The 24,977-nt window shown below is 38.5% G+C and overlaps 2 protein-coding genes across 9 annotated transcripts in view; both read right to left on the reverse strand.

Annotated features, from left to right (window-relative positions):
- FAM172A (family with sequence similarity 172 member A) overlaps nucleotides 1–24,977 on the reverse strand; it is a 427,753-nt gene that overhangs the window by 117,689 nt on the left and 285,087 nt on the right. Inside the window, exon 10 of one of the 8 annotated variants that reach the window (XM_045040240.1) lies at nucleotides 16,111–16,250. The exons of the other annotated variants lie outside the window; for them this stretch is intronic. Coding sequence (XP_044896175.1) covers nucleotides 16,243–16,250 — 8 coding nt within the window. The 3' untranslated portion in view covers nucleotides 16,111–16,242. Of the gene's footprint in view, nucleotides 1–16,110; nucleotides 16,251–24,977 lie in introns of those variants that run through there. 8 annotated transcript variants of the gene reach the window in all.
- Nucleotides 7,695–13,244, reverse strand: POU5F2 (POU domain class 5, transcription factor 2). The gene has a single exon (XM_019837078.3). The coding sequence runs from the start codon at nucleotides 11,744–11,746 to the stop codon at nucleotides 10,733–10,735; it is 1,014 nt and encodes a 337-aa protein (XP_019692637.2). The 5' UTR covers nucleotides 11,747–13,244; the 3' UTR covers nucleotides 7,695–10,732.

Below are 24,977 nucleotides of genomic sequence, written 5' to 3' on the forward strand. Positions count from 1 at the left end.
GATATAAAATCAACATACAGAAATCTGTTGCATTTCTATACATCAATAATGAACCAACAGAAAGAGAAATCAAAGAATCAATTCCATTTACAATTGTAACCAAAACTATAAGATACTTAGGAGTACACTTAACCAAAGATATAAAAGATCTGTACTTTAAAAATTATAGAACACTTATGGAAGAAATTAAAGATGATACAAAAAAATGGAAAAACATTCCATGCTCATGGATTCAAAAACAAATATTGTTAAAATGTTTATACTACCCAAAGCAATCTATGCATTTAATGCAATCCCTGTCAAAATACCAGGAAAGAATATCCATTGGGAAAAAAGACAGTCTCTTGAACAAATGGTGCTGGGAAAACTGGACAGCAGCATGCAGAAGAATGAAACAAGGCCAATGTCTTACACCATACACAAAAATAAATTCAAAATGGATGAAAGACCTAAATGTGAGACATGAAACCGTCAAATCCTAGAGGACAACACAGGCAGCAACCTCTTTGATCTCAGCCATAGCAACTTCTTACTAGACATGTCTCAGAGGCAAGGGAAACAACAGCAAACATGAACTATTGGGACCTCATCAAGATAAAAGGCTTCTGCACAGCAAAGGAAACAATCAACATAACTAAACGGCAGCCAACGGAATGGTAGAAGATATTTGCAAATGACACATCTGATGAAGAGTTAGTATCCCAAATCTATAAAGAACTTCTCAAACTCAACACCCAAAAAACAAATAATCCAGTGAAGAAATGGGCAGAAAACATGAACAGACATTTCTCCAAAGAAGATATCCAGATGGCTAATAGACACATGAAAAGATGTTCAACATCACTCATCATCAGGGAAATACAAATCAAAACTACAGTGAGATACCATCTCACACTTGTCAGAATGGCTAAAATGAACAACTTGGTTAACAGCAGACGTTGGTGAGGATGTGGAGAAAGGGGAACCCTCTCACACTGTTGGTGGGAATGCAAACTGGTGTAGCTACTCTGGCAAACAGTATGGAGATTGTTCAAAAAGTTAAAAATAGAACTACCCTATGATCCAGCAATTGCACTATTAGGTACTTACCCAAAGGATACAAAAATACAGAACTGATGGATTACCATAGGGGAAGGGCGGTGGGGAGATGGATGAAATAAGGTGAAGGGGATTAAGAGAATACCCATCTTGATGAGCACTGAGTAATACATAGAATCGGTGAATCACTATATTGTACACCTGAAACTAACATAATACCGTATGTTAACTATACTGGAATAATAATAAAAATAAAAATAAAATATTTTTCCTAATACATTCTGGAAGATTCATGTAATTAGCTTCAACTGAGACTAAGGTACATAAGTACTGAGACCTATGTAACTTTTTTGCTATGGCTGCCAGGATTTTAACCACTACATTTAACTCTGAATTGCAGTAACTAATCTTAGCCTAGATTTTTTGTCAAAAAAACCTCTTTTCACTTTTCCTTTCATTCCTGACTTTTGGTCTTTTCTCCTGGTTCTCATACTCTCCACTTAACAGCTCCTAGTTACCCGTGAAGTCTTAGTTCAGGTTGTCCTGGCTCTTAATAACGTTCCTGGATATCCCTCAGTGAGTTATGTGCTCCTTTCTCTGTGCTGCTCATTTGCCCGTTCCTCTAATATGGGCCACCTGTTGAGGTGATTCTTGATTTTCTCACTTCTTTACTCAATCTAGCCTATATGTTCCTTGTCTAATTCTGAGTCTTCAGTGCTTAGCCCCTAATAGGTGCTTAGTAGATAGTCACTGAGGAAGTACAGAAGTATAATGCAATGGCTTATGGGAATGTAAGAATGTGGAACCTGGAGGAAGAGCAGGAGTTGATCTGTGGGCTACAGCAAGGATGTCTGGAAGACGGTGAACAGCTGCCATCCTCAGTGCTCTCCTTTCGCTTGCCTTGTTATGGTGCATTACTTTTGATCTATGTAGGTCATATTTTATATAATGTATTTATATGAATATTAGTATATATGTGCACATGTTTTCAGAACAGCGAGAAATGAAATCATCGCTCTATAAATTTAATAATATTTGCAAGAATATAAAAATACATGTAGTCAGATCATGTAATTATACATGCGTATTTGTGATTGGGGCAGGTGGAGTTTTATGGGTGAATCTTAGAATGTACATGGAGATAAACATGCTAAAGATTTAAGAGATATTCCACTGAATACATGGAATCATTATTGTCCTCATTAAAACAATGATAGAAAATCTATACTAGCTTTTTAGTAGAAAGTGGTATTTCCTTTATATGTGGTTTTATTTCAACTGCAGTATCACTGGATCAACTGTGAGAAAATATTTAAATCTCACAAATTCAAGTACCTTCTGTTTCCTAAATGTTCACATGGTGTATATATGTGCACAGAGAATGTTCACCAAATAAATTGTTTACTGACTAATGCAAGAAACTCAGTTTAAAAATAAAAATGATATAATTTTTTATGGAGGGTGCCATTTCTGGAAACTCAAATAAAAAGGATAAAGATTCTTTCACTTCTCATTTAAAACCATAACATTTCCGTTAGTATTTTGCTTAAAATTTCTTGGCCCAGAAGACAAAAATTTATGGCTTTAGATTAACTACTTTAATGATGTGACACAGAAACAGCAAAATGTTCTTTTCTACCTATGGTGTTGGTGTGATTGCTTCTTCAGGAGAGAAAAGAACACAATAAATTCCTGTATGGTAAGTCTTTTCCCACTTCTCTTTAGTTTAAATCTCAAAGGTAATACATATTTACAGACAGACAAGAGCGATAAAAATATGTGTGAAATGAGGTAATAATCTACAGTATTTGCATGTACTTAATGAGTTACTATTACAGAAAGAATGATTTACACTTCCTGTACTGAGAAAACTTACTCGGTGTCTACTTAGATTTAGCAGTAGTCTTAAAACAATCAGTGTCTAAACACTTGCTATCAGCTGTTTTAGCTCTGCTTTTCATCAATATAACACAATCATAACAAATTAAAGGCAAGTCACTTGACTGTCCTGTTACATTAGCTTGATGAAATTAGTGGCTGGCAATTCTTAGTGGAAAGTGACAGGGCTTTCTCAATAGGTTCACATATCAATTTTTCTGGAGAGAGTAAGAATCATCTTTATCAAAATATCCAAAATTCTCTCTTCCTTCCTTCCTTCCTTCCTTCCTTCCTTCCTTCCTTCCTTCCTTCCTTCCTTCCTCCCTCCCTCCCTCCCTCCCTCCCTCCCTCCCTCCTCTCTCCCTTCTCTCTTTCTTCCCTTCCTCCCTTCTTGTTTCCTTTTTCTCTTTTCTTTTCTCTTTTCTTTTCTTTTCTTTTCTTTTCTCTTTTCTTTCTCTCCCTCTCTGTCTCTCTTTCTTTCTTTTCCTTTCTTGCAACCCAACCACCACTGGAACAGAAAATATCCAAAATTTTCTTCCTAAGATAATATTGCTCAAACTCACTGAGGAGATTTCAACTGTTCTATTCCCAAAATAGATACAAGTAAATAGCTACTGTAATTCTTTAGCCCATAAAGTTATTGGTTGGGATGGAAGAAATGTTATTTTTCTGAAATGTTCCCTTAGAGTGATGATCTGTCTATGTGAATGGCCTGGAGACAGGATGCAGATCCGAAGCAGTTTGACTCTATGGGTAATGTTCTTCCCTTTCTATCACGCCACCTCTTATTTAACTCTTTTGTAGAAAAAAATAAACAAGTCTCTTTGCCTTCCTATACCTCCCCCACATCTCACACTTATATTTTCTCTATATCAGGAGTGGTGGGTGTTATGGGTTGAATTGTGTCCTGTTGAAATGTGTATTTTGAAGTCTTAACCCCAGTATCTCAGAATGTGACCTTATTTGAAGACAGGGCCTTTACAGAGGTGATTAAATTAAATGACATTATTAGGGTGGGCCCTAATCCCATCTGACTGGTGTCCTTATAAAAACAGGAAAATTGGACACAGAGACATGCACAGAGGGAAGATGTTATGAAGAGACAAGAAACAGAAGATGGCCACATACAAGCTGAGGAGAGAGGTCTGAAACAGATTTTCCCTCACAGCCCTCAGAAAGAACCAATCCTGCCCCCACCTTCATCTTGGGCTTTGGATCTTCAGAACTGTGAGACAATACATTTCTGTTCCTTAAGCCACCCAGTTTGTGGTGCTTTGTTAAGGCAGCCCTAGCAAATGAATACAGTAGGTTTTGAACCAAAGAGCTAGAGGGTGTGAACATTTTATAGTATGTATAAAGGCAGGATTGGGCTACATTTGGAAGAGCCACAGTATATCAGAATAGGGAGGTTAAATGGGAATCATAGTAGGAAGATCAGTGTCACCCTATTCGGTCCATTCCTAGAGTCTGTCTCCTCCTAGCTCCCATATTCAGTCTGTGATGCATTGTTCTTATTTGTGGAGATTCATACAATTATTACAGGCTAGAAACGAGTTCAGAGACCATTCCTTTCAGTGACGTAACACTGTATGGGTTTTCAAAAAGACTTCATCTATACCCTTCAAGTCAAAACCATCATCTGTTCCTTTACCTAGTTGTCATTTGAGAACTGAGGAAATGGACTTTATGACTATTTTCCAGTTACTACAATTTTGAAAGTTGCTTCCTAATATCAGATAGTAAGGTTTCTGGCAACTGAGACTACTGTTTCTACTTTTTCTGTTTTCTCATTTATTCAGTTTTGGCTATTAATTGTTGAGCACCCACTATGTGAAAGTTCCTAGGGATGCAAAGGAATGACTTATGAGCTATAAATAAAGCACAGACAAGTAGAGTGGAAACACAATGGAGGGAAAAATTATTGAGTGCCTACTGTATTAAAGGGAAGTCCTAGGGGGTTCTTTCTATATTACCCTATTTTATGCTTTTATCAAATCTCTCACCCTGTGGATTGCTAGATATATTTTACACATGAGAAAAAGGAGCTGAAAGAAATAACCCACTTAGAGACTGTAGGTTACTGAGCTGGATTTTAATCTGGGAATGCTTGTGTCCCTAACTATGGCTTGGTTATAGGTCCACACTCCCACTGCAGGTAGGTCCCTCTGGTTTAGAATATTTGTTAACACTGGTGTTATCAGAGACAATACATATTATAAAAAGACTATAAATAAAATCTAAATGAAGACCTTCCCCCAATATCTGATAACCCCATGGTATTTATTACAAGTTGCAATCACATGTTTATTTGCTTAACGTCCATGCCTAACCATACTTTAAGCTCCTTGACGGTTACGATGGGCCTATATTTGGTCACCATTTCATCTTAGCACCTAGGACACTACATGTTATATAGGGCATTCAATTAATATTTGCTGAATGAATACAGGAGCAAATAATTAAATCTAGTTGAAATTTTAATTGGGCTGGTGCTATGAGCTGAACTGTTTCCCCACAAACATTCATACATTGAAGTCCTAACTCCCAGTACCCTAGACTTTATTTGGAGATATTTACCGAGATAATTAAGTTAAAATGAGGTCTTAATCCAATGCATAATCCAAGTGCATAATCCAATGATTGGAGTCTTTATAAGAGGAGGAAACTGGGACACAGATAGCTACACAAGGAAGATAATGTGAAGACACAGGGTGAAGGTGGGCATCTACAAGCCTGATACAGATCCTTCTCTCATAGCCCTCAGAAGGAACCAACCTTGCTCACATCTTGATCACAGCCTTCTAGACTCCAAACCGTGAAAAAATAAATTTCTGTTCTTTAAGCTCCCCAAGCTGGAGTACTTGTTACGGCAGCCCTGGCAAACTAAGACATGGTATACTGAACCAAACTCTCCTTTAACAAAAAGGTATATATTAAGATTTGCCCACTACTCAGTCAATAATAGTCCAAGTTTTACAGCTTTTCTAGGAACATAATCATCCATTCTAAGATAATAAATCAACTTAAAGCATCTTATACACTGCCCTGGCCATTGCACCAACAACTAAAAGGAGTTCTACACTATACATCCTGGGGGGAAGAAGAAGACTAATTATTAAACAATGCAGTTACTCTTTTGGAGAAAAAGAAGAGATATAACAGGTTGTACAGTTTTAGAAACGAATATTGAATCCAAAATGTAGTGAATTCTCAGGAAGGCCTCAATTCTTCCTTTTCCAACCCTAGTCTTTGGCAGGCAGTCAGTAGCAGAGTCAACAGTAATAAGTGAAGTTGGTTGGTACTTCATCATTTTGTTGGAAACTGGGGGATGCAAGTCTAAAAAGCCCAAGTTCAATGCCAAAGTAGCTAATTTTGTCTTTAGCAGAATTCACAGCAGGGTTCCGAGCTAAAAGTGAGGTGGCAGGGCAGCAGCCCAACACACTGATGTGCTGCACTGTCTTCTGAAGATAGCCCCGGACGTAAACAACACAGTCTCTTCAAGATCGTCTGTTCTATTCACTGGTGTAACTGTGATTATGCTAATGCTTTGCGTTAAGGATTTTACTGGGTATAGGGGTAGATTCATTTCATGACAGTTCACCTTTCACCTGGCTGGGGCTGTAATCACAGGAACTGACCCTGCCTTCAAACCTAGAAGTCTATGGATCTTATTTATATTCATTTGGTTTCTTCAAATACGACAAGCAAGGAGGATTCTACTGTGATAAAAACAGGATTTTGATACTTTGAAATGGTTTTTAAAATTGAAAAGTAAACATTCAGAAACATGAAGATGATTTGGGCTTATATTATATTCTAAATATGGGTTAACACCACTGAGGTATATAAACACACTGATTGTAATTGTAAATTACCATGTTGTGCAGGAAAACAGACATATGGCAGGTGTCTTCACTCACTAAGCTATACTACAGCTCTTTAACATTAATGGGCATCTGATTTAAAGGAAAAAACTAATTTTTAGCAATGTGTCTCTGATATATCCCAATACTCCTCCGTTTAGAGAACTGCCTTTCTTTTTAAAGAAACCACAGATCTGACTAAAAATGAAAAGGCCAAATTTAATATTTTGAAATAAAATTGCCTTATAATTAAAAATTACCATTTTATAGATAAAAAAAGACTGGAAGAATGAATACTTTTAGGAACTCTAGATTTCCTAGCACCTTCCTTTAGAAATGTTTCTTAAATATTTTTATTGTATAATACATATAGCAGAACAATTTTATAAAATCACCAACGATAGTTACTTATGTATATATTTCTATATGTAACACACCTTTTCCTTAAAAAATAAAAAGTATCATAAAGCTTAATAAACTGTTTTGCCTCACTCAACAATCTATTCTGAATTTTGTGAAAACTGTAACTCTATAATACAATTTTTACCATATATGGTGGTCCTTTTGATTTACTTAGCTTTTGTTGAACATTTAGGGTGTTTCTAACTTTTTGTTGTTAAAAAAATGCTTTAATGACCACCCTCATCACTAAATTTTTGCACACACATACAATTTTTTCTTATAAAAATTCATTAAAGTCGAAATGATTGTCCAAAGAAAAATCACATTTTAAAACTTCCCATATGAATTATCCAATAGCCTTTCATGAAGGTTGCCTCAATTCACACTCCCACAAAATGGAATAGTCAAATAATTGTTTGTTAGTTTTGTCTGTAACCACCACCATACTGTTTATTGCAGTTTCATAATATTTGGTAGGATAAGGACACCCTGACTCTCTTCTTCAAAATTTTATTTTCCTAAGTTTTATTCTTTCCATTTACAACCACCTTGTCAAGAAATACTCTCATATTCCGCTAGGATTTTATTGGAGGGCATTGTAGTTTTCACTTTCAAAACATTGTTTTACATAGATAATACAATTTTGTACCTTAAAAAAAATAGATTCTGCCAAGGAAACAAATACTGTTTAGTAAGCAAGACAATTTCTAGAAGGAAGCTATAAACAGAAGTGGCTACAATGAAAAATAAATCTCCTGATGTAGTTTTAGTATAATAGGCAAAGATGTATAGTATGTATACTTGAAAAATATGAAATTATAGAAAACATTTAGATGATATTTCAAGAACAATGTTTTGGAATAAGGGAGCATATCTTAACACTTCAAGTTTTCTTAGACAATAGATAGGAAAGATTCTAGGAACAAGAGAAATTGTTCTTTATGATAGGAAACTCATTAAAGTGTCAAAGACTGATGAAAGTATAAGAACAACAAAGGCAATAATTAATAGAGTATTTGGCTGAATTTGAAAGACTTATGTAAGAAGTGGTTCAGGTCCTCTATTCTACGCTGAGCTAGAGACATCCAGACTATACAGATTCAAAGAAAACCAGGAATTACCTGTTAGACTGGTATTGGGTCAAGGGAAAACTCTTGAGAGTAAGGTGGCCAAAGGGAATGTATTTCTAAAATTCTGAAACCGTAGATCTACAAAGAGCTACGTCTCCTTTGAGAATGTGATAAAAGCTATCATCACCATCTTTAAAGATGCACACATGTACAAACACACTATTCTGCCTGTACTGTAAAGGGGTTCGACGTCTTCAGGTTAAGAATACTTGCCTTGTCTAAAGAAAACATGAGATAAAGGAAACATTTGATAAAAGAAATATTTCGGAATGACGGTGAAGATCTTATTGAGTGGCTGGAATTCGTGTTTTTAATTGACATTAGGGGAAATCTGGTAAATACGGAGACTCTGGACTACTGTTTGACTTTTGCCTCTGCCAACCATTCCACTGAAAATGTTTTCACTCTAGTATCACTGACACCTTTGCTAGCGACATGGTACATCTGACTTGATTTTGTGTTATTTTGATCTCTGTATTTTGATACTGTCCAGTACTGACATCACATTGTTGGTTTTCTCCCAATTCTAAGGGCAATTCAATTCTTAGTTTTGGGGGGTTTTATTATTAAGGTTTCTACTCATAATCTTAAATCTTTGAAAAACCTGAAATCCTTTAAAGATCAAAGTTTCCCTAAGGTCCAGCCTTTTCTCTTTACATAGTCAAGTCAGGAGGACGAGTGATGGAAAAATCGCATTTTAAGTTATGTGAAGGCTGATCAGTGACACAACGTGGTGCTTGCCTAACCAGAGGTGCAGCAGCTGTGTGCAAGACGCAGTTGTGCAGGTGCTGAGGCAGGTCCTTGGAGCTGTTCCCGAAATCAAAAGCCCATTACCAATTCTCCAAATACGCAGGGGCTACAGAATTCAGGAAGCAGCCTGGGTGAGAGACAGCCTCCTCATATCTTTTAGGAGCTGAATGTTGACACAACCACAGTTGTTCATCCCAGCATTAAACACTACCTGGCCCTCTGCAGAAACATCTCCCTTTCAAGGTTGTCCAGAAGGGCTGTCTGGGAAAAGGAAGAAATGAGACTGGTGCTCTGTGACTTTTACTGGGAGAGTCCAAGAATAAGTGATTAGTCATCTGTTGAATCTAAAGTTTGTCTCTATCTTCACAAACGTCTATGTATCATCAGTGTTTTATCTTCAAACACTGACAAGAGAAAAATATACATCGGGAGAAATCAGAGAAAACTAGAAAAAAGCAATTAATAGAAATAAAAGCTAAAAGTTAATTAATTATAAAATAAAATAAAAACAGCAGTAACTAAGATAAACATTTTTACAAATACTTGGTCTTTGAAAATACCTATAGATAAATATTTTGTAAGAACTGATTATGGGGAAAAAAAGGAGAAAGAAAAAACTGACAGATTAGTAATTAAGAAGACTCATATATAATATTTAGTGATGGAATCAGAAAGCAATAAATATTACATGCAGGTATGTCTGTTTAGTATATGATGATCAAAATTTACCAATGTAGAAGGAGAAAACTAGAAAAGACCAATTTCGTAGGAGAGATTGGAAAAGTGGTATAAGATATACCATCACAAAAACCAGGGAATGTTGACTCAACCATCACAGATATTCTCTAAGATGCATATCTGAGTTCAAAAGAAAGTAAGGAAAACAGCCAGGTAATAAACCAAATGGAGCTGAGAACCAGAGAAGTAAGCTGGAGTTGAGGCTGAGCAAGTGTTGTCCACCTTGCCAACCTCAGTAAGAAAGGGGTTCCAAACACAATGACCTGGGCAGGACTGTGGATAAACCAGTGGGATTCCATAAGGTGGAGATCTGGATTGAGACCTCCACCTGAAACTGAGCACTCTAAATGAAAAGGTGAATTAGGAGGAAAAAAAAAAAAGCATCTTTCAAGAAAGGGAGGAGCACAAGAAAACACTTGTATTTCAGCATGGTCCCTTGGGTAGGTTTTGTGTACTCTTTCTGTACCCCAACCTCAAACCTTCCCCCAGAGGTTACTATTATCTTGGACTCTATGTTTATTTTTACATAAAGTTCTGCTTGGTTTTGATTAAAAAAAAAAAAAGGTATACTGAAATAATCTTCTGTGTTTCAATTTTTCACCCAATGGTGTGTTTATAAGGAAAAAATCCGATGTTTACTGATAATCACAAGGAATAACAGACACAAGTAATTTTCAATTAATAACAGAGAGAGAGAGAAACAAAATATCCTAAACCATATACGTAATGTACCTTAAAGTCAATGCTAGGTAAAAACACTGGAATAATAAACTTCAACTTCCCTCCCCTGAATTTCCTAAACAACTCCCAAACCATCCCTTAAGTATTAACCTCTTTAGACAGTTAATGGAGCTCTTAATGTTAACAGCCCTGAAATGAACCTCAGGCATCACCCATTTCCCCAGTTCAGCTCTGCCCAGAAGGGCGGGCCCCTCAGTTTGAAAGCCTGGAGTAGCCAAGAGGGGTGGCTGGGGCAGAGAGGTGGGTCCCCTCCACAGGGTAAGGGGTGAAGTGTGTAAAATAGGGCTCTTCATAGCAGGGGGAACCAAAATGGGGCCCTGATGCCAGAGGAAAGCATACCGGCCCCCCTGGGAAAGGAGGCCACCCCCCTGCCCCCACATCCTCCTGTGGGGAGAAATCAATGGTTGGCTGACCATCCATCTTGTTCCGATTATAGAACCAAACTCGGACCAGTTCCTTCTGTAGCCGGAGCTGCCCAGCGATGCGGCTGATTTGCTGGGGTGTGGGCTTCGGGCACTGCAAGAAGAGTTTCTCCAGATAGTTTACGATGCGTCGCTCCCTGCTTTCCTGTCTTCGCTTCCGAGCCTGCTGCAGGATCATCTCTATTTTGCATACACCCATAAAGTTCTTGGTGTCCACTTCCTCCAGCCACATTTTCATCAGCAGTCCCAACTTCCACATGTTGGCGATGCTGAGCTGCTGGGCCTCAAAGCGGCAGACGGTTGTCTGGCTAAGAACCTTTCCAAAGAGAGCCCCCACGGCAAACGCCACGTCGGCCTGTGAGTACCCCAGGGCCATTCTCTTTCGCCTCAGCTCCTTGGCCAGCTGCTCCATCTCTTTCTCTATGGCTGAGACGTCCTCTGGCAGTGCCAACCTTGGGATGCACTGCAGGACGATGTAGGGCCTGGGGAAGGTGCCCTCTGAGGGGCTCGGGAACCAGGCTCCCACCTTGCCAGCTCCGACCCCGGGCGTGCAGGGTGCCATCCCGCCCCGGAATTTGTATGGCAGGGGACCCAGGGGCATCTCCCACACCTCAGGGCCTGGGCTGACCCCCTGCTGGATTCCCGGCTGGACCATCAGCATGCTCGGAGCCGCCTGGGCGGTCAACCAGGCCGGAGTGTCAACCCGCACCGGCACTGGCCCTCTGGGCCCGCCCCTACCACTGCCTGGCAGTGGGGAGAAGTATGAGGGCCTGGGTCCCGCCATGGGGTAAGACGGCACCGGAGCAGGGAGTCTGGTAGGAACTGAGGGTCCTCGAGGCTTCGGAACAGCCGCCAGCCTTGCCCTCGAGCCCTGCCCCCTAGTGGGCAGAGATGGAGGTGCAGGTGAGAGAAACAGGCCAGGGGTGTATTTGGGCAGGGGTGAGGAAATCCAGTAGACCTACCGGTAATCCCTTGGGTCTGCAGGATTAAACGAGTGGGTTTCCCACCCTGGTCTATGCTTCTAACTCCCTCCGTGGTATAGGTCTCTCTCTCTCTGGCTTTGTACTTTTAAGAGGTCTGGGATCTCAGTCACTGCCTCCATCCTCTCCCTGAAGGGAACCTAGGCATTTTCTAACAGCTCTTCAGAATTCCAGTATCGAATCCTTTTCCTCCACATTACCTGTGGAGGAACGACCCCTTTTGGCTTCACAAATATTTGTTGAACATCTATATACCAGGTATTGCTGGGACCATTCCTAAATTCATTAACCATCCCCTCACTGCTATCATTGTGGTCACAAGCACTGCCAATAGCCTTCCCTGCCCATCTTTAGTTCCTGTGCTCTGAGAAACCTAAGCATTCCTCCCTAAATTTCTTCTAGTGTCTATCAGTTAACTGTCAGCTTCTACTCCCAGCCCTCACGCTTTGTCATTGTACTCTCTCACCGGGGCTGAGTTTCTTGACTAATTATTCATGTTTCCCCCCACCAGCCCCCCAGAGCCTTTGCTCTGCAGCCTACCTCAGCTTCCTGGTCCGGTTTCCACATACAACAGAGACTTATATGTTTCATCTTTCTCCCCCTCTGGAGACAGGTCTCAGAACAGGCCCGACCTGCTGTTCCCCACTGAAGATGCTCCCTTTAATACCTGCTTCACCAACATCAGGCTCCCCTATCCCTGGCCCCTTTCCCATCAGAGACCCAAGGATCTGAGAATATTTGTCCCTCCATCATGTCCCCATCTCAAGCATCCAGTACTAGGCTTTATGTGAAGAAAGTTAAGGAAGGAGTGGGAGAAGATCTGACCTCAGGTTCAAAGCTTCCAAGGAAGAGCTTTGGGAAGGGAGAAGACAGTCACCTTGGCTGGACAATCCCAGCCTCTTACCCTTTCACTTTCTAACTGAACCATGATGTGGCTTTGCCCTATCGACATCTACTGAAATTGGCCTTCTTGAAGTTATTGCCAACCTTCCAAATGTCAAATCTGATGGCCTTTTAAAAATTCTCATCCTATTAAAATTCTCTGCAGTATCTGACAAGGCTGACTACTCTTCTTGCTCCTTCTTTTTAAATTTCCATGACATGCTGGTAAGAGCCAAATTTGTATTTTAGCCCTGACTCCTAATATCCAATTCTGTATTTCCCACTGCCCCAAATCAAATTCATTATTTGCATCCCTAAAACTGCCTCTCCTCCAGGGGTCCCCGAGTTGGTTAATGGCTTTATCACCCACTCAGTCACCCAAGCTTAGACCCAGAAACTGTTCTTGACCTTTCCCATTTCTTCCTCCCTCCCTCCCTTCCTTCTTTCCCAGCCTCATCTACCACACTCTCCCTGCTTGCATTCCATCTTGCTCAGTGAGAATATCTCACTTTGCACTAAAGATGTTACACTTTTTACGACTATTATACCTTTATTCATGCTGGCCCTTCTGTCTGAAATGGCTTCCCTTTGCTTTTTGGTCTCATTCATTCAGGATTCTGCTCAAATGTCATCTCATTAGAGGCCTTCTCTGACTATCCTATCTAAAATAGTAACCGTTATCACTCTCTGTTCCCCTTATTAAAGCTTTGTTTTGTGGTATTAATAGGCCTCACTACCTAATATATAATTATTTGTCATATGCTTATTGTAGGTTTCTCTGCTGCAAAGAGAACAGGGACTTTGTCCAGTTCACTGCAGTGTCTATGGTGCCTACAACTGTGCCTGGCTCATAGAAGGTGCTCAGTAAACATTCACTGAATAAATGAAGCATGCTCTATTTCCAGCTACCTTTAAGATGCAGTTTAGAAGTGGGGTGCCTGGGTGGCTCAGTTGGTTGAGCGTCCACCTTCGGCTCAAGTCATGATCTCGTGCTTGTGGGTTTGAGCCCTGCATCAGGCTCCATGCTGACAGCTCAGAGCCTGAAGCCTGCTTTGGATTCTGTGTCTCCTTCTCTCTCTGCCCCTCCCCTGCCCACGCTGTGTCTTTGTCTCTCAAAAAATAAAACATTAAAAAAAATTTAAGATGCAGTTTAGAAGTGACCTGATGGTGAAACCTACTCCCGCGTAGAGTTAGTTCCTGCTTTTGTAGTGCTCCCCTTATTTGATATATGTATGTTTTTACTATAACATTTATCAGTAATTTTTATTTTATGTCTCTCACCCTCCATCTAGAGTGTGAGGTACTTAAGGGCATGTAGGTGTTATAAAAGCCTGGAACATAATAGAACCCTGACTGATACACTGTTTAATAAGTGTTTGCTGAATGAGTGAATGAATTCTCACCTTTACAATTCTGAGAGTAAAGCACATTTAGTTCCAGAGTAACAACAAGAAACTTGACCCTCTCAGGAGCATCTCTATTCTTTCTCTCTTGTACTAGAACAAGACCCTTAAACACGAGATTGGGGGCAGTAGTACTGTGAGACTAAATTTAACACAACACTACAGGTAACAACGTCATAGATGTGACCTTGAAGCAATGGTAAAGGGAAGAAGAGTTGGGAAGTCAACTGCCATCTTTGTATGCGATTGTTGTCTGCATCTCAACTGTAGCCTCGGCTAGAATGTATGCTGGTAAAGAGCAAGGTCCTTGTCTGTCTAGTTCAGTGCGAGATCCTCACCACCTGAAAGTGTATCTGGCACAGAGGAGGAAGCTAATCAATACCTCTTTAATGTTAAAGAAATGAATCGGTGTAGCATTAATGATGAGAAGACATCCATATTTGCTTTAAGTTAGGTTTCAAGATGACAGTCTACCAAAAATAGTTTACAAGATACAACATTTCACTTAAGAATAATTTTGCTGTTATCTTTCCAGGTATACACGCATGCTATTCCTTTTTCAAAATTACAAAGCAACCAGTGTCTGCTAAACAGAATGGAAAGTGGATCACAAAGAGGAATAAGAGACAGCAATTATATAAATTAAAACCCACATATTGAAACCAGCCCATTTGCAGGAGAGAACCACAGAGAAAAGGTTCATTAGTTGTCTAAAAACAATAGCTGGAGAAAAATATTTTTAGTGAATTGGAAAAAAAAAGTGAATTCAAGTAAATTTGAGGAAACATTATACTAAATGAGTGAAAACATAGTAGCTAAAAACATTTCCTAAATGAAAAAGTAAAGCTATATTAACTTGATGGGTTTTAAAATTAACTTGGGTGCTTTCAATTAAGGCTTTCTCTGTACTTGGGCAGATTTCATCAGCCAACATGCCTATCTCCCGTTAATGCATGTGGGCCGCCACAAATAAAAGCCCATATTCTTAAGAGAAGTCTTGACATCTCCATAAAATTATATTTAATATGCTAGGGAAATGGAGTGATCAGGGGGAAAAAAAAAACAAACAGGAGCATATTTGGTTGGAAGAGAAAACAGAGATCAGAAGAAGGCAGGTGATGGGTATGCCCAAGACAACCAGCAATGCTTGGGCTGGGGCGCTTGAAAGGCTAATCCATCACCTTCAACAAATACAGAGACCTCTTAGTGAGTGATTAGATTACAATGTACGAAGCAGGCCAGTCTTATCCATAGGGAATTACAAAGTAAGGATAAGAAACACATGGTCCCAGGCTCCTGTGTATTTATAATCTAAATGGGGAAGAAGAAAAACTGTCAGGAGAACAGGACAGCTACATTTGCTCAAAGAGAAGTTAACCATTTTCTATTATTAGGATCTTGGGAGTTAAGAGAAGTTGGTTTTTAAGCAGAAATGCACAAAGCACCAGGATTTGTATTATTAGGCTCTCCGTAAGTATTCTCTATTCTAAGACAGCAAAACCGGCTGCCAAGATCCACTAATGGTAAGAAGCAGGAAATTGTGGAGGCAAAGTTAATAATAAACATTCTTATAGGGCTTGCTTCAAGTTTCATCCCTTTGGGAAGTTTTGCCCATACACTGGGGACCACAGTGGTCTCCCTTGGCCCCGAACTTACTGCATTTCCACTTAGATAAATTGGCAGCCTTAAAAGTTAGCTGGAGTTTCATGTCTTACCTCCCCACCTAGGAGATATGATATCTCCTATGGACATTATAGACACCATTCTTTTTGTACTTATGGGCCAAAGCATGTGCTAATGCATGAGCTATCCACAGTGTTCTCAGTATGGTATGTGCATAAAGACACCTGGATGTGGAGGAGATCCGGCTTTCACTCACACTATCCTGTTGATCAGTTATCTTATTGGCTAGGAAGGTGATCTTCGCTTCCTCATCTCTCCAAATAACACCGCTCCCAAAGCTGCTCATGCTCCAGACAGAGGAGAGGGCTTTGTTCAAGAATATATGAGAAACGTCATTTCTCTAGCAGAAGAACAAAACCAAAACAAAACAAACATTTTGAATGTAATTAAATCAACAGAGTAGACTGGGAGATCTAAGAATGATGAACAAGTCAGGCAGAGAGGGTAAGGCAGGTTGGATGGTGCTATTTTCAGAGTTTCCTCCACTCGGCAGGTGTCCTAATAACCTAGCACTGACCATGCATCAGGGTGTAAAGGCACTGTTCACCTGAAGGGCAGGTGTAGGTCCCCAAGAACCACATTAGTCAAGGAGCAGGACAAAAGGCAAAGGTAGGAGACAAGATCCAAGCACTCGGAGGTTTGTTTCTCTCTGGGTCTAGGAAGTAAAGTCAGGCATCCAGGAAAACTGTGGCAACTGAGGATAGTAAGGAAAGATGCCTCGCAACTTCCAGTGAGAGAGTCAACACCACACATTACAACAATTTAGTTCATTGAAAACTACCTCAAAATACATGGAAATGATTAAACCGTTAAACCTTTGTGTGGATTTTTAAGTAAAAAAGTGCATTAAGACAAAGTGAGGCATCAAAGATAAATTAAGCAATTAAGACATAAGTGTACCTGCAGGTAAAGTGCACAGAATAATACTGAAGTTGTGAGGCACCTGAGTGGCTTAGTCAGTTTTGCGTCTGGCTCAGGTCATGATTTCACCGTTTGTGGGAGCCCCGCATTAGGCTCTGTGCTGACAGCTCAGAGCCTGGAGTCTGCTATGGATTCTCTCTCTCTCTCTCTCTCTCTCTCTCTCTCTCTGCCCCTCCCCTGCTTGTACTCTTTCTCTGTCTCTCAAAAATAAATAAACGTTAAAAAATAAAAATGTTAAAAAAGAAATAAATGTGTAAAATAGATTAATAGCACTGTTCGGCACAGGAGAGAGTAGAAGACAAGAACAGGGCGAAAGGACAGCTACTGATGGCCAAACGCTTTACTCATAAAATATGTAGAGAAAAACTAGAATGTAGTAGGACTACCGACATAGAATCTCTTCATTATCTTACTTTCAGATTCAGATTATGAAGGGCTTTTTTTGTTGTTGTTGTTACTTCTTTTTGTTATTAAAAAAAATGACTCTGCTGTGATATAATTGCTGCTTAGAAGTAAAAGTTCATGACACAGATGTAAAACAACCACATAGCCAGAGGCTACAAAGTGGTTTTGCGTATATGGGGAAAAATCCTTCCATTATATTTTGTAGAGCTGCAGTGTTCATGAACTATGAACTTCCTGTGCTATAAAATAATATTAAATATAAAAACTCTACAGCCTTCACCAGAAGCCTCAAAGAATTTTAAATGTCTATCTATATAAGGCAGGAAGAGCAACTGAGCTGAGCAGGGCTGAGTTGAAAGGCACTCTGGTGATGAGTCAGGTATATTCACAGATAGTCACAGATAGATAAAGTGTAAAGGTTCTTGTTATGTCAAGTGGGATTTAAACAAACTTTTTAGCTGAGTTTGCCCTTGTTACACAAGAAAAGCTTTAAGGATGTTCTTGCATTGATTAGTCTAGTCACTGTTCTTCTGCATTCAAATTTGTACTCTCCTTACACTGTAGAGCAAGAGACACACAACTTGTTTAATGAAAAATATTCCATTATGTTGAGTAGTAAAATACACCTAACAGAAATGACAACTTATGACCAATGAAACCAGTAATTCAGGAGGTGACATGGCTTCAGAGAAGTAAATGAGAAGTAGAGGAGAATTTCTGTTTATAGGAGATAAGTCTTTTAGGCACTGTATTTTTTTTTTTTTTTTTTTGTTAAAGAAATTCCAAATTAATTGATCTTGGTGCCATTACCATCGCAATATTTGGAGTCTCTGAATTTCCCTGGAATCTCCTTAGGAAACTATGAACTAAAGCAGAACTAACAGAGACACTTATATCTTTTCTGGAAAAATGAACACTTATGTTTAGTAACATGAAATGCAATAACGACCACGGAAAAGAGGTAGTACCAGACTTAAAATTTTAAGTTCCAACACAGTAACTCTATCTAAATATATAAATTAAAAACTCCTTTTAGCATTTTAAACCCGACAAAGTCCCTGGTTTCAGACAGTGAGGTAGTAAGTCAAGTTATTACCTGAATCCTCCTCAAAGTCATCTCACTATGATTCCAAAGGTCTTAAAGAGAACCAACCAGGCTATCAACATCTCTTCTGAGCAGAACACTCATGCCCAAACCCACATTTATTTCTCTAGAGTTCACTGCAGCTCTCAGTAGCCTGTTCTCCATTCTAGGTGTGTGCACATAACATCAGGCAGATGAAGGTTTCATCTTCTGAAAGCCTCAGAACTCTAGGAAGCAATTATGTCAAAGCAGCTATGTGTGAATGGAGAACTGAAAGCAAGATTTCAATTATCATTATGTATTTAATGAAAATTTAATGGTTTTTTGGAATGTCCAACTCTACATTTACATGGCTCCAGAAGTATAAAAAGGTATATAGTGAAAATGCACAGCATTTATTTTTAATTTTTATTTTGTTGCCAATCATGGCATCATTTCCAAGTGTTAACTTGGTTAACTTCCAGCTAGAATTTTACATTTTGCTTACACAGAATTTCTTGTAATAATTTAAATTCAAGAAAGACATTTGTCTTCTATGATTGACAGGAATGTAGATGAAACATAAGGAAGAAACCAATGAATTTAAAGAAGTTTCTCACAGGGATATGTTCTAGGGCAGGTGTCATTCTGAAAGAAAAACAATTTATTAAAGAACCAAGCGTCTTTCAGGGAGTGTGGAAGAACAGGACATTAGCAAGAAGAATGAAAGGGAAAAGGGTCAGCGTGGAATTTTAGTAGATTAAGGACAATGAAGAAATGAGGTTGAATACTAAAGAACAGGCAAACTGAGGATAAATACTGTATTTCAATAGAAGATGCATGGGGAGGCTCTAAGAGTTAACGCTGTGAAAAGACATGACTGGAATCAGGACTTAGTCTAGAAAATACAAAGATACAAGCAGGAGAGAAGTGACAGAAATTTTTTAATTCTCAATATTGAAAAAAACTGAACAATTTCTCTAAAACTGCAGAACTTGACTTGCTGGATAAAACAATTTCTAATAATAATAACTATAGGAAGTCCTTGCTCTGCACAGTATAAAATGACTATAAAAAATGACCATGTAAGTTGAAACCATGCACAGTTATAATGACAATCAATGGGAAAAACTATGGTTGTTCCATGACCTTAAATTTTTTTTTTTTTTGTCAAAACATAAAAATCCACCTGTGGCCAGCGAAAAGCAAGTAGGGGAATTAAAAAAAAAATGGTAAAAACAACTGTATTTAGTACACTGTAATTTAAAGCATTAGAAACAGAGGCACCTGAGTGGCTCAGTCAGTTAAGCGTCTGACCTCGGCTTAGGTCATGATCTTGCAGTACGTGAGTTAGGGCCCCGCATCAGGCTCTGTGCTGACAGTGCAGAGCATGGAGCCTGCTTTGGATTCTGTGTCCTCTCCTCTACTTGTGCTCTGTCTCGCTCTCTCAAAAATAAATAAATGTTAAAAAGAATTTAAAACATTAGAAACACTGAGAATGAAAATGTTCTATTTCTTGGTAAAAAACTTACCAAAGTTGTTTAAACAGTGCTTGCCTTCTCCTCATAGAACTTATGATAGAGTTCAAGCAAATCTTTTCTATGCCTTGGCTAATTTTCATACTCCTAAGTTGGGATCAGCTTCCAGCATTTTATCCTTCACACTTCCAATGTCGTGAAATACCTCTGAGCATTCATTTCATGTGGAGTGTTTTTTGCTAGCGTCACTCTCTCCGGGACATCTTCATCTTTTTCGTCACAAACACTTTACAATTTTACTTCCTGCATTCCATTTCTTTGCTGCACTTTCATCTTTGTTGGCCAGGTCTCTTTTGGTCATCTATTTTTATAAAATGGAAGATAGTACTATCTGTGCATAAACTGAATAACAGATATGCAGTGGCCAGTGAAAAATTAGAAAGAAGTGATGTGACTGGCTGCTGATCATGATGTGCTTCTGTTATTTACATAGAGATTTGTACTGAATGCAATCATTCCCAGTTAATACATTGGGGTAACTGAAATGTGAACCTTGTTTTTGTGTGTGTGTGTGTGGGGGGGGGGGGGGAATTTGGCGTTATTTAACTAAACTATGGTAACTGAAATTTGGGTATTTGGGATCATGCAAAGTGAAGAATGACTATTTATTGAGCCTCAACTATATGCCAGGAATTTTAACAGTCCTATATGGATGGTTTCACTTAATTCTGACCATAACCCGATGAGATGGTACTAGTGTTATCCCTATTTTATAGGCAGTGTGATTATAAATCTTCATCTGATCATATTGTACAATTAATTCTCCTACATATTTGGGAGAATACAAACTACCCACAGTCATGACAAATCCAAAGCTTTTACTCATAAGTGGTGACTTACTACCATTAAAGAGTTTGAAATGACAAGTAATATATTCATTTGAAACAGGTATCTGAAGTAAAAAGTCAGGGTCTCACAATAGCATGGAAGGAAGGTGGACAGTTTCAGAAGATGCACTAACTCTTATGTGGCAGTGGGGTACCAGTCAATAAAGGAGGATGTCAGGGAACTAAGAATTACTCTTGGGTCCTGAAGGAGTTTACCATATGTCCTTAACTTTCCTCCCCACTCCATATATTTCAATGAACGCTCTCTATTTAGGAACAAAGAGAATCTTTGCAATAAACAGAAGACTTTGCTAGGAGACCACAAACCCCTTGAGGGGCAAGAGGCACATCTATCAATCTTTACACTGTTAGTCTAGACTAGTGCCTAGTACATATTAAGTGCTCAATAAATCTTTACGGAATTAAGGAACACATATTTACAGTTAGTTTCTTGCCTCAAAACAGCCAAGAATAACTCAAGTTTGTGGAAAGACAGGAAGTTAGACTCTAATCTTAGGGGAAACTAATTAATTAGAAATTATTAATTGGTAAAAATAACTAAATTTGGGTTTTCTGAAATTTGGGCTTTGCCACATATGTTGATTTTATATGCTTGATGTTATTTCTGAAGAAAAGCAAAACGAAGTAACTCTGAGAGACTGTTCTTCCATATTGGTGCTGCAAAAATTGGAACTACAAAGGTTATAGAAGACTGTACTTTCACTATAAAATTCAAACTGCATATCATCTAATTCCACAAGTAGCTTTCCCACCATTTCTCACTAATGTTTCTCAAATATTGGTTATGTTTACTTTAAAAAAAATTTTTAAAGTTTATTTATTTTTGAGAGACAGAGGGAGACAGAGCACAGAGGAGGGGCAGAGAGAGAGGGAGACACAGAATCCAAAGCAGGCTCCAGGTTCTGAGTTGTCAGCGCACAGCCCAACATGGGGCTCCAACCCATGAACCGTGAGATCATGCCCTGAGCTGAAGTCAGATGCTTACCTGACTGAGCCACCTAGGTGCCCCAAATATTGGTTATATTTAATCACTTGTATTTGTGGCCTTAAGTCAACTATCTCTTTTTCAAAGCTTTATCATTTTCCTTGTGGAAACTAAGCAGGAAAGGTATGGCTACTTTGCCACATAAATTAAAATGGGAAGAAACACTAAAATTTTTTGAAGGCAATTTACTAAAAGGAAATAAAAGTAAAAATCTGAAATAATTCATATTTGCTTTCTAAACATACCTCAAGTATTTGCTAAAATTAGAAGAATCTCTAAGCCAATACTGAATTTAGTCGATTATTAGCAATTTTTAATTTAAGGTCTCTTACAAGAGTCTCATTTATAGAGATCTTTGCTATACAAAGCTTAAAACGATGTTTATGTTTCTTTGCCCAAATTTTCAACAAGTAACTTCTAAGTATTTTAGAAATTAAGAAATTATGTAATACAACTGAATTCTGTCAAGGACTGTGTCATGAGATTATTCAAAATATCTATACGCTAGCTGGCATAAAATTTCTTTATTTATTGGCATAACATATTGAATACTTGGGGTGAGATCCGTATGAGTGAAGGGATATTAATAAACAATATGGACAGAAATTCCATACCAATTCTCAAGGAATATTTAGACATCATGTATCTGTTACATCAATTCTAGTACCTAAAAACTGAACTCACTCATCAAATTATCTCTCAAAATTTATCATTAAATAGAACTATTTTCCTCTAAAAAAGGGCTATCTTTTTAAAAATATGATGAAACAAAAACTTAAAAAAATACTATGACTTCTTTTAAAGTACTGATAACGAACTTAGAACATCTTGGTATTTTATACACTGAAAATATCTGGCCTGCCTATGGTACCTAATGTTCACTTTGAATTTTCACCTTGGTACTAATGAATTTATATTTTAGATGTTTCTGATCACTTTTAGAAAGCAATACAGTTTTTCTGAAGAGTTCTGTGTTCCAGGTAATTTTGCCAGCAGATTTGTCACTGGTGACTTGATGTCCGTCTCTGACAAGACACACAGAGCTGGCAGGGTGGGTGCAGATGGAAGCAGACACAGAATGTGTGGCTAAGGGCAGAGACCTTGTGGCTTGAGGGAGGCACAAAGTGCACAAAGAGGAGTGACGGGCCGTGGACCCAGGCAAACCACACAGGTCAGGCAGGGAGGGGCGGGCAGAGACGGTGGGCTGGGGGAGATGTGATGCCACAGGCTGCAGACAGAGACTCTAGGTGGGGGGACTGAAGCCAGGGAGACACAGAAGCCAAAAACTGTAAGGAAAGAATCAGACACAGAGACTAAACCAGATGAGAGACAGAGAGTCAGAGGTCAGAATACAGACACAGAGGGAACCATCAAGAGCAGTGACCCAGACCGAAGTGACAGAGGGAAGGAGAAATAGAGGACAAGTGAAGCACAGACAGCCATGGGAAGGGAGAGCAATACTTAATATACGGTAAGAAGGGTGAACATTTCTGTCTTAGGTACTACTGGCACTGACTTACTTTTCCAACAATCAGGGACACAGCATTAAGAGCCATGAGACAGTGCTATCGGGACAGTAAATGTAATCGCTCTTACAAATTAACTCAAAATGTATAATTTTCAAGTACAAATACAAATTCATATTATTTGGTTATTTATCCTAAAGCATTCCAAAAATAGTTTAATTTTTTTTTTATCTTTAAAAGGAAGAGTTAGCTCAGTAAAAGGAGAGTTGTCACCTTTACTGCCAAATTCTTTGAAGGATTTCTCGCAAATTGGTTCAGAAAGCTGTAAAAAACATGGTGGCTATTTTTAATTTTTTTTTAAGTGAGATTTTTGAAGTGCAACTAGTTATATTCTCTGTGATTACTGGAAAACTGAATGAATAAAAAGCAGAGGAAAATATTGGATCTGATTAAGTATATATAATCAGGGAAAATACTAGTGATCTACATAAATATCACATATTTAGATAGGTTATTCTAAATGATTCTCTAATCAGTTATTTCCCCAGAATTCCTGATGCTAGATAATTATAATGAATGATTCACTGAAAACACAAGAATTTCTGGTGGTCAACTTTTAGAATACTCATCCCTTACATTAACTAATAATTATAAGGTAGCATAGAACAATGAATAGGGAAACTAACTGATGAATAACAGCTACAAGGCCAATTCTACAGTAATGAACAAAAACTGCCTGAAAAGTGCTATTTAGTTAATGAAAACATCACTTAAAAGGATTAGAATGTATATCCTTTGAATGGGAAGAGGAATGCTACAGTTCTTGAGCAGTACACATAGTCAAATAGTGGTACAATATCATAGATGAGAATATGCCTTGAATTTTAAGTTCTGTTTACAAGGCAAGTATAGATTTTCAATTACCTAATTAATTTGAGCTGTGTCTAAAAACATATTAGACAACTCAACTTGTCTACACATTCTGAATGACACCACATCTAGAAGCAATTACTGTTGATTTTTCATTGCTATCTTTAGAAGCAAGTGATTATTCACTAACAAAGAAGAGATACAACTCTTTCATGTCATTTCCTAAAGATATGTTTTCAGCTGTAAACTGAAGTAAATATTTAGCAAATATTCAGTAAGTTCAGTCACTGTAAAGAGTTAATCTGGACTATTTAAGCAAAGTAAAATTAGGGTTATGTTAGCAGGTTTTCTACAATTCAAATATACCTAGAAATTACTAATTTTCCACTTTCAGTTCTGGAGGGGGAATGGGGCTTGACAGGTATGTGTCATCAACAGCCTCCTTCTACATCCAGAACCAAGATGAGGTCATCTAAATATAGTAAGTTTTCAAGTTTAATTCTTAACCCCTAAGACATCTACTATGGTTCTCTTTTTTCCTTTTTCTTTTTTTAATATTTATGCTATTATCTTTCCAATTTTGAGGTGCCCTGATTTATATCAAGTGTTCTAGATAAAATGAAATATTAGAGAAAGGCCTGTCTCAAGCTATGACAGACAAGGACAAGGAAAAATGAGATGGATACAAGTTCTGGGAGGAAATAGGTTGACAGGCATCACATCTCTAGACTACACAGCTTTAGTGAATCTAGCTTCAGGTATTTCCTTCACAGTAGGTGGAAAAATGAAGCTGTGAGGAGGCAGAGCCTGCCATCCTTGTGAACCTGGTGCAGAGTGACCACAGGTGTGTCAAAATACTGATCCTTTTACCCTGCAGGTCTCCTGGAAGTGGCTCTGTCCCTTCACCCCTGGACATAAGCAACCTTGCCTGTGAAAACCAGGGCACCATATAAATGTTACACTTTTCTATA

The sequence above is a fragment of the Felis catus genome, chromosome A1 (assembly GCF_018350175.1).
Source record: "Felis catus isolate Fca126 chromosome A1, F.catus_Fca126_mat1.0, whole genome shotgun sequence".
In the NCBI taxonomy this organism is placed as follows: Eukaryota; Metazoa; Chordata; class Mammalia; order Carnivora; family Felidae; genus Felis; species Felis catus.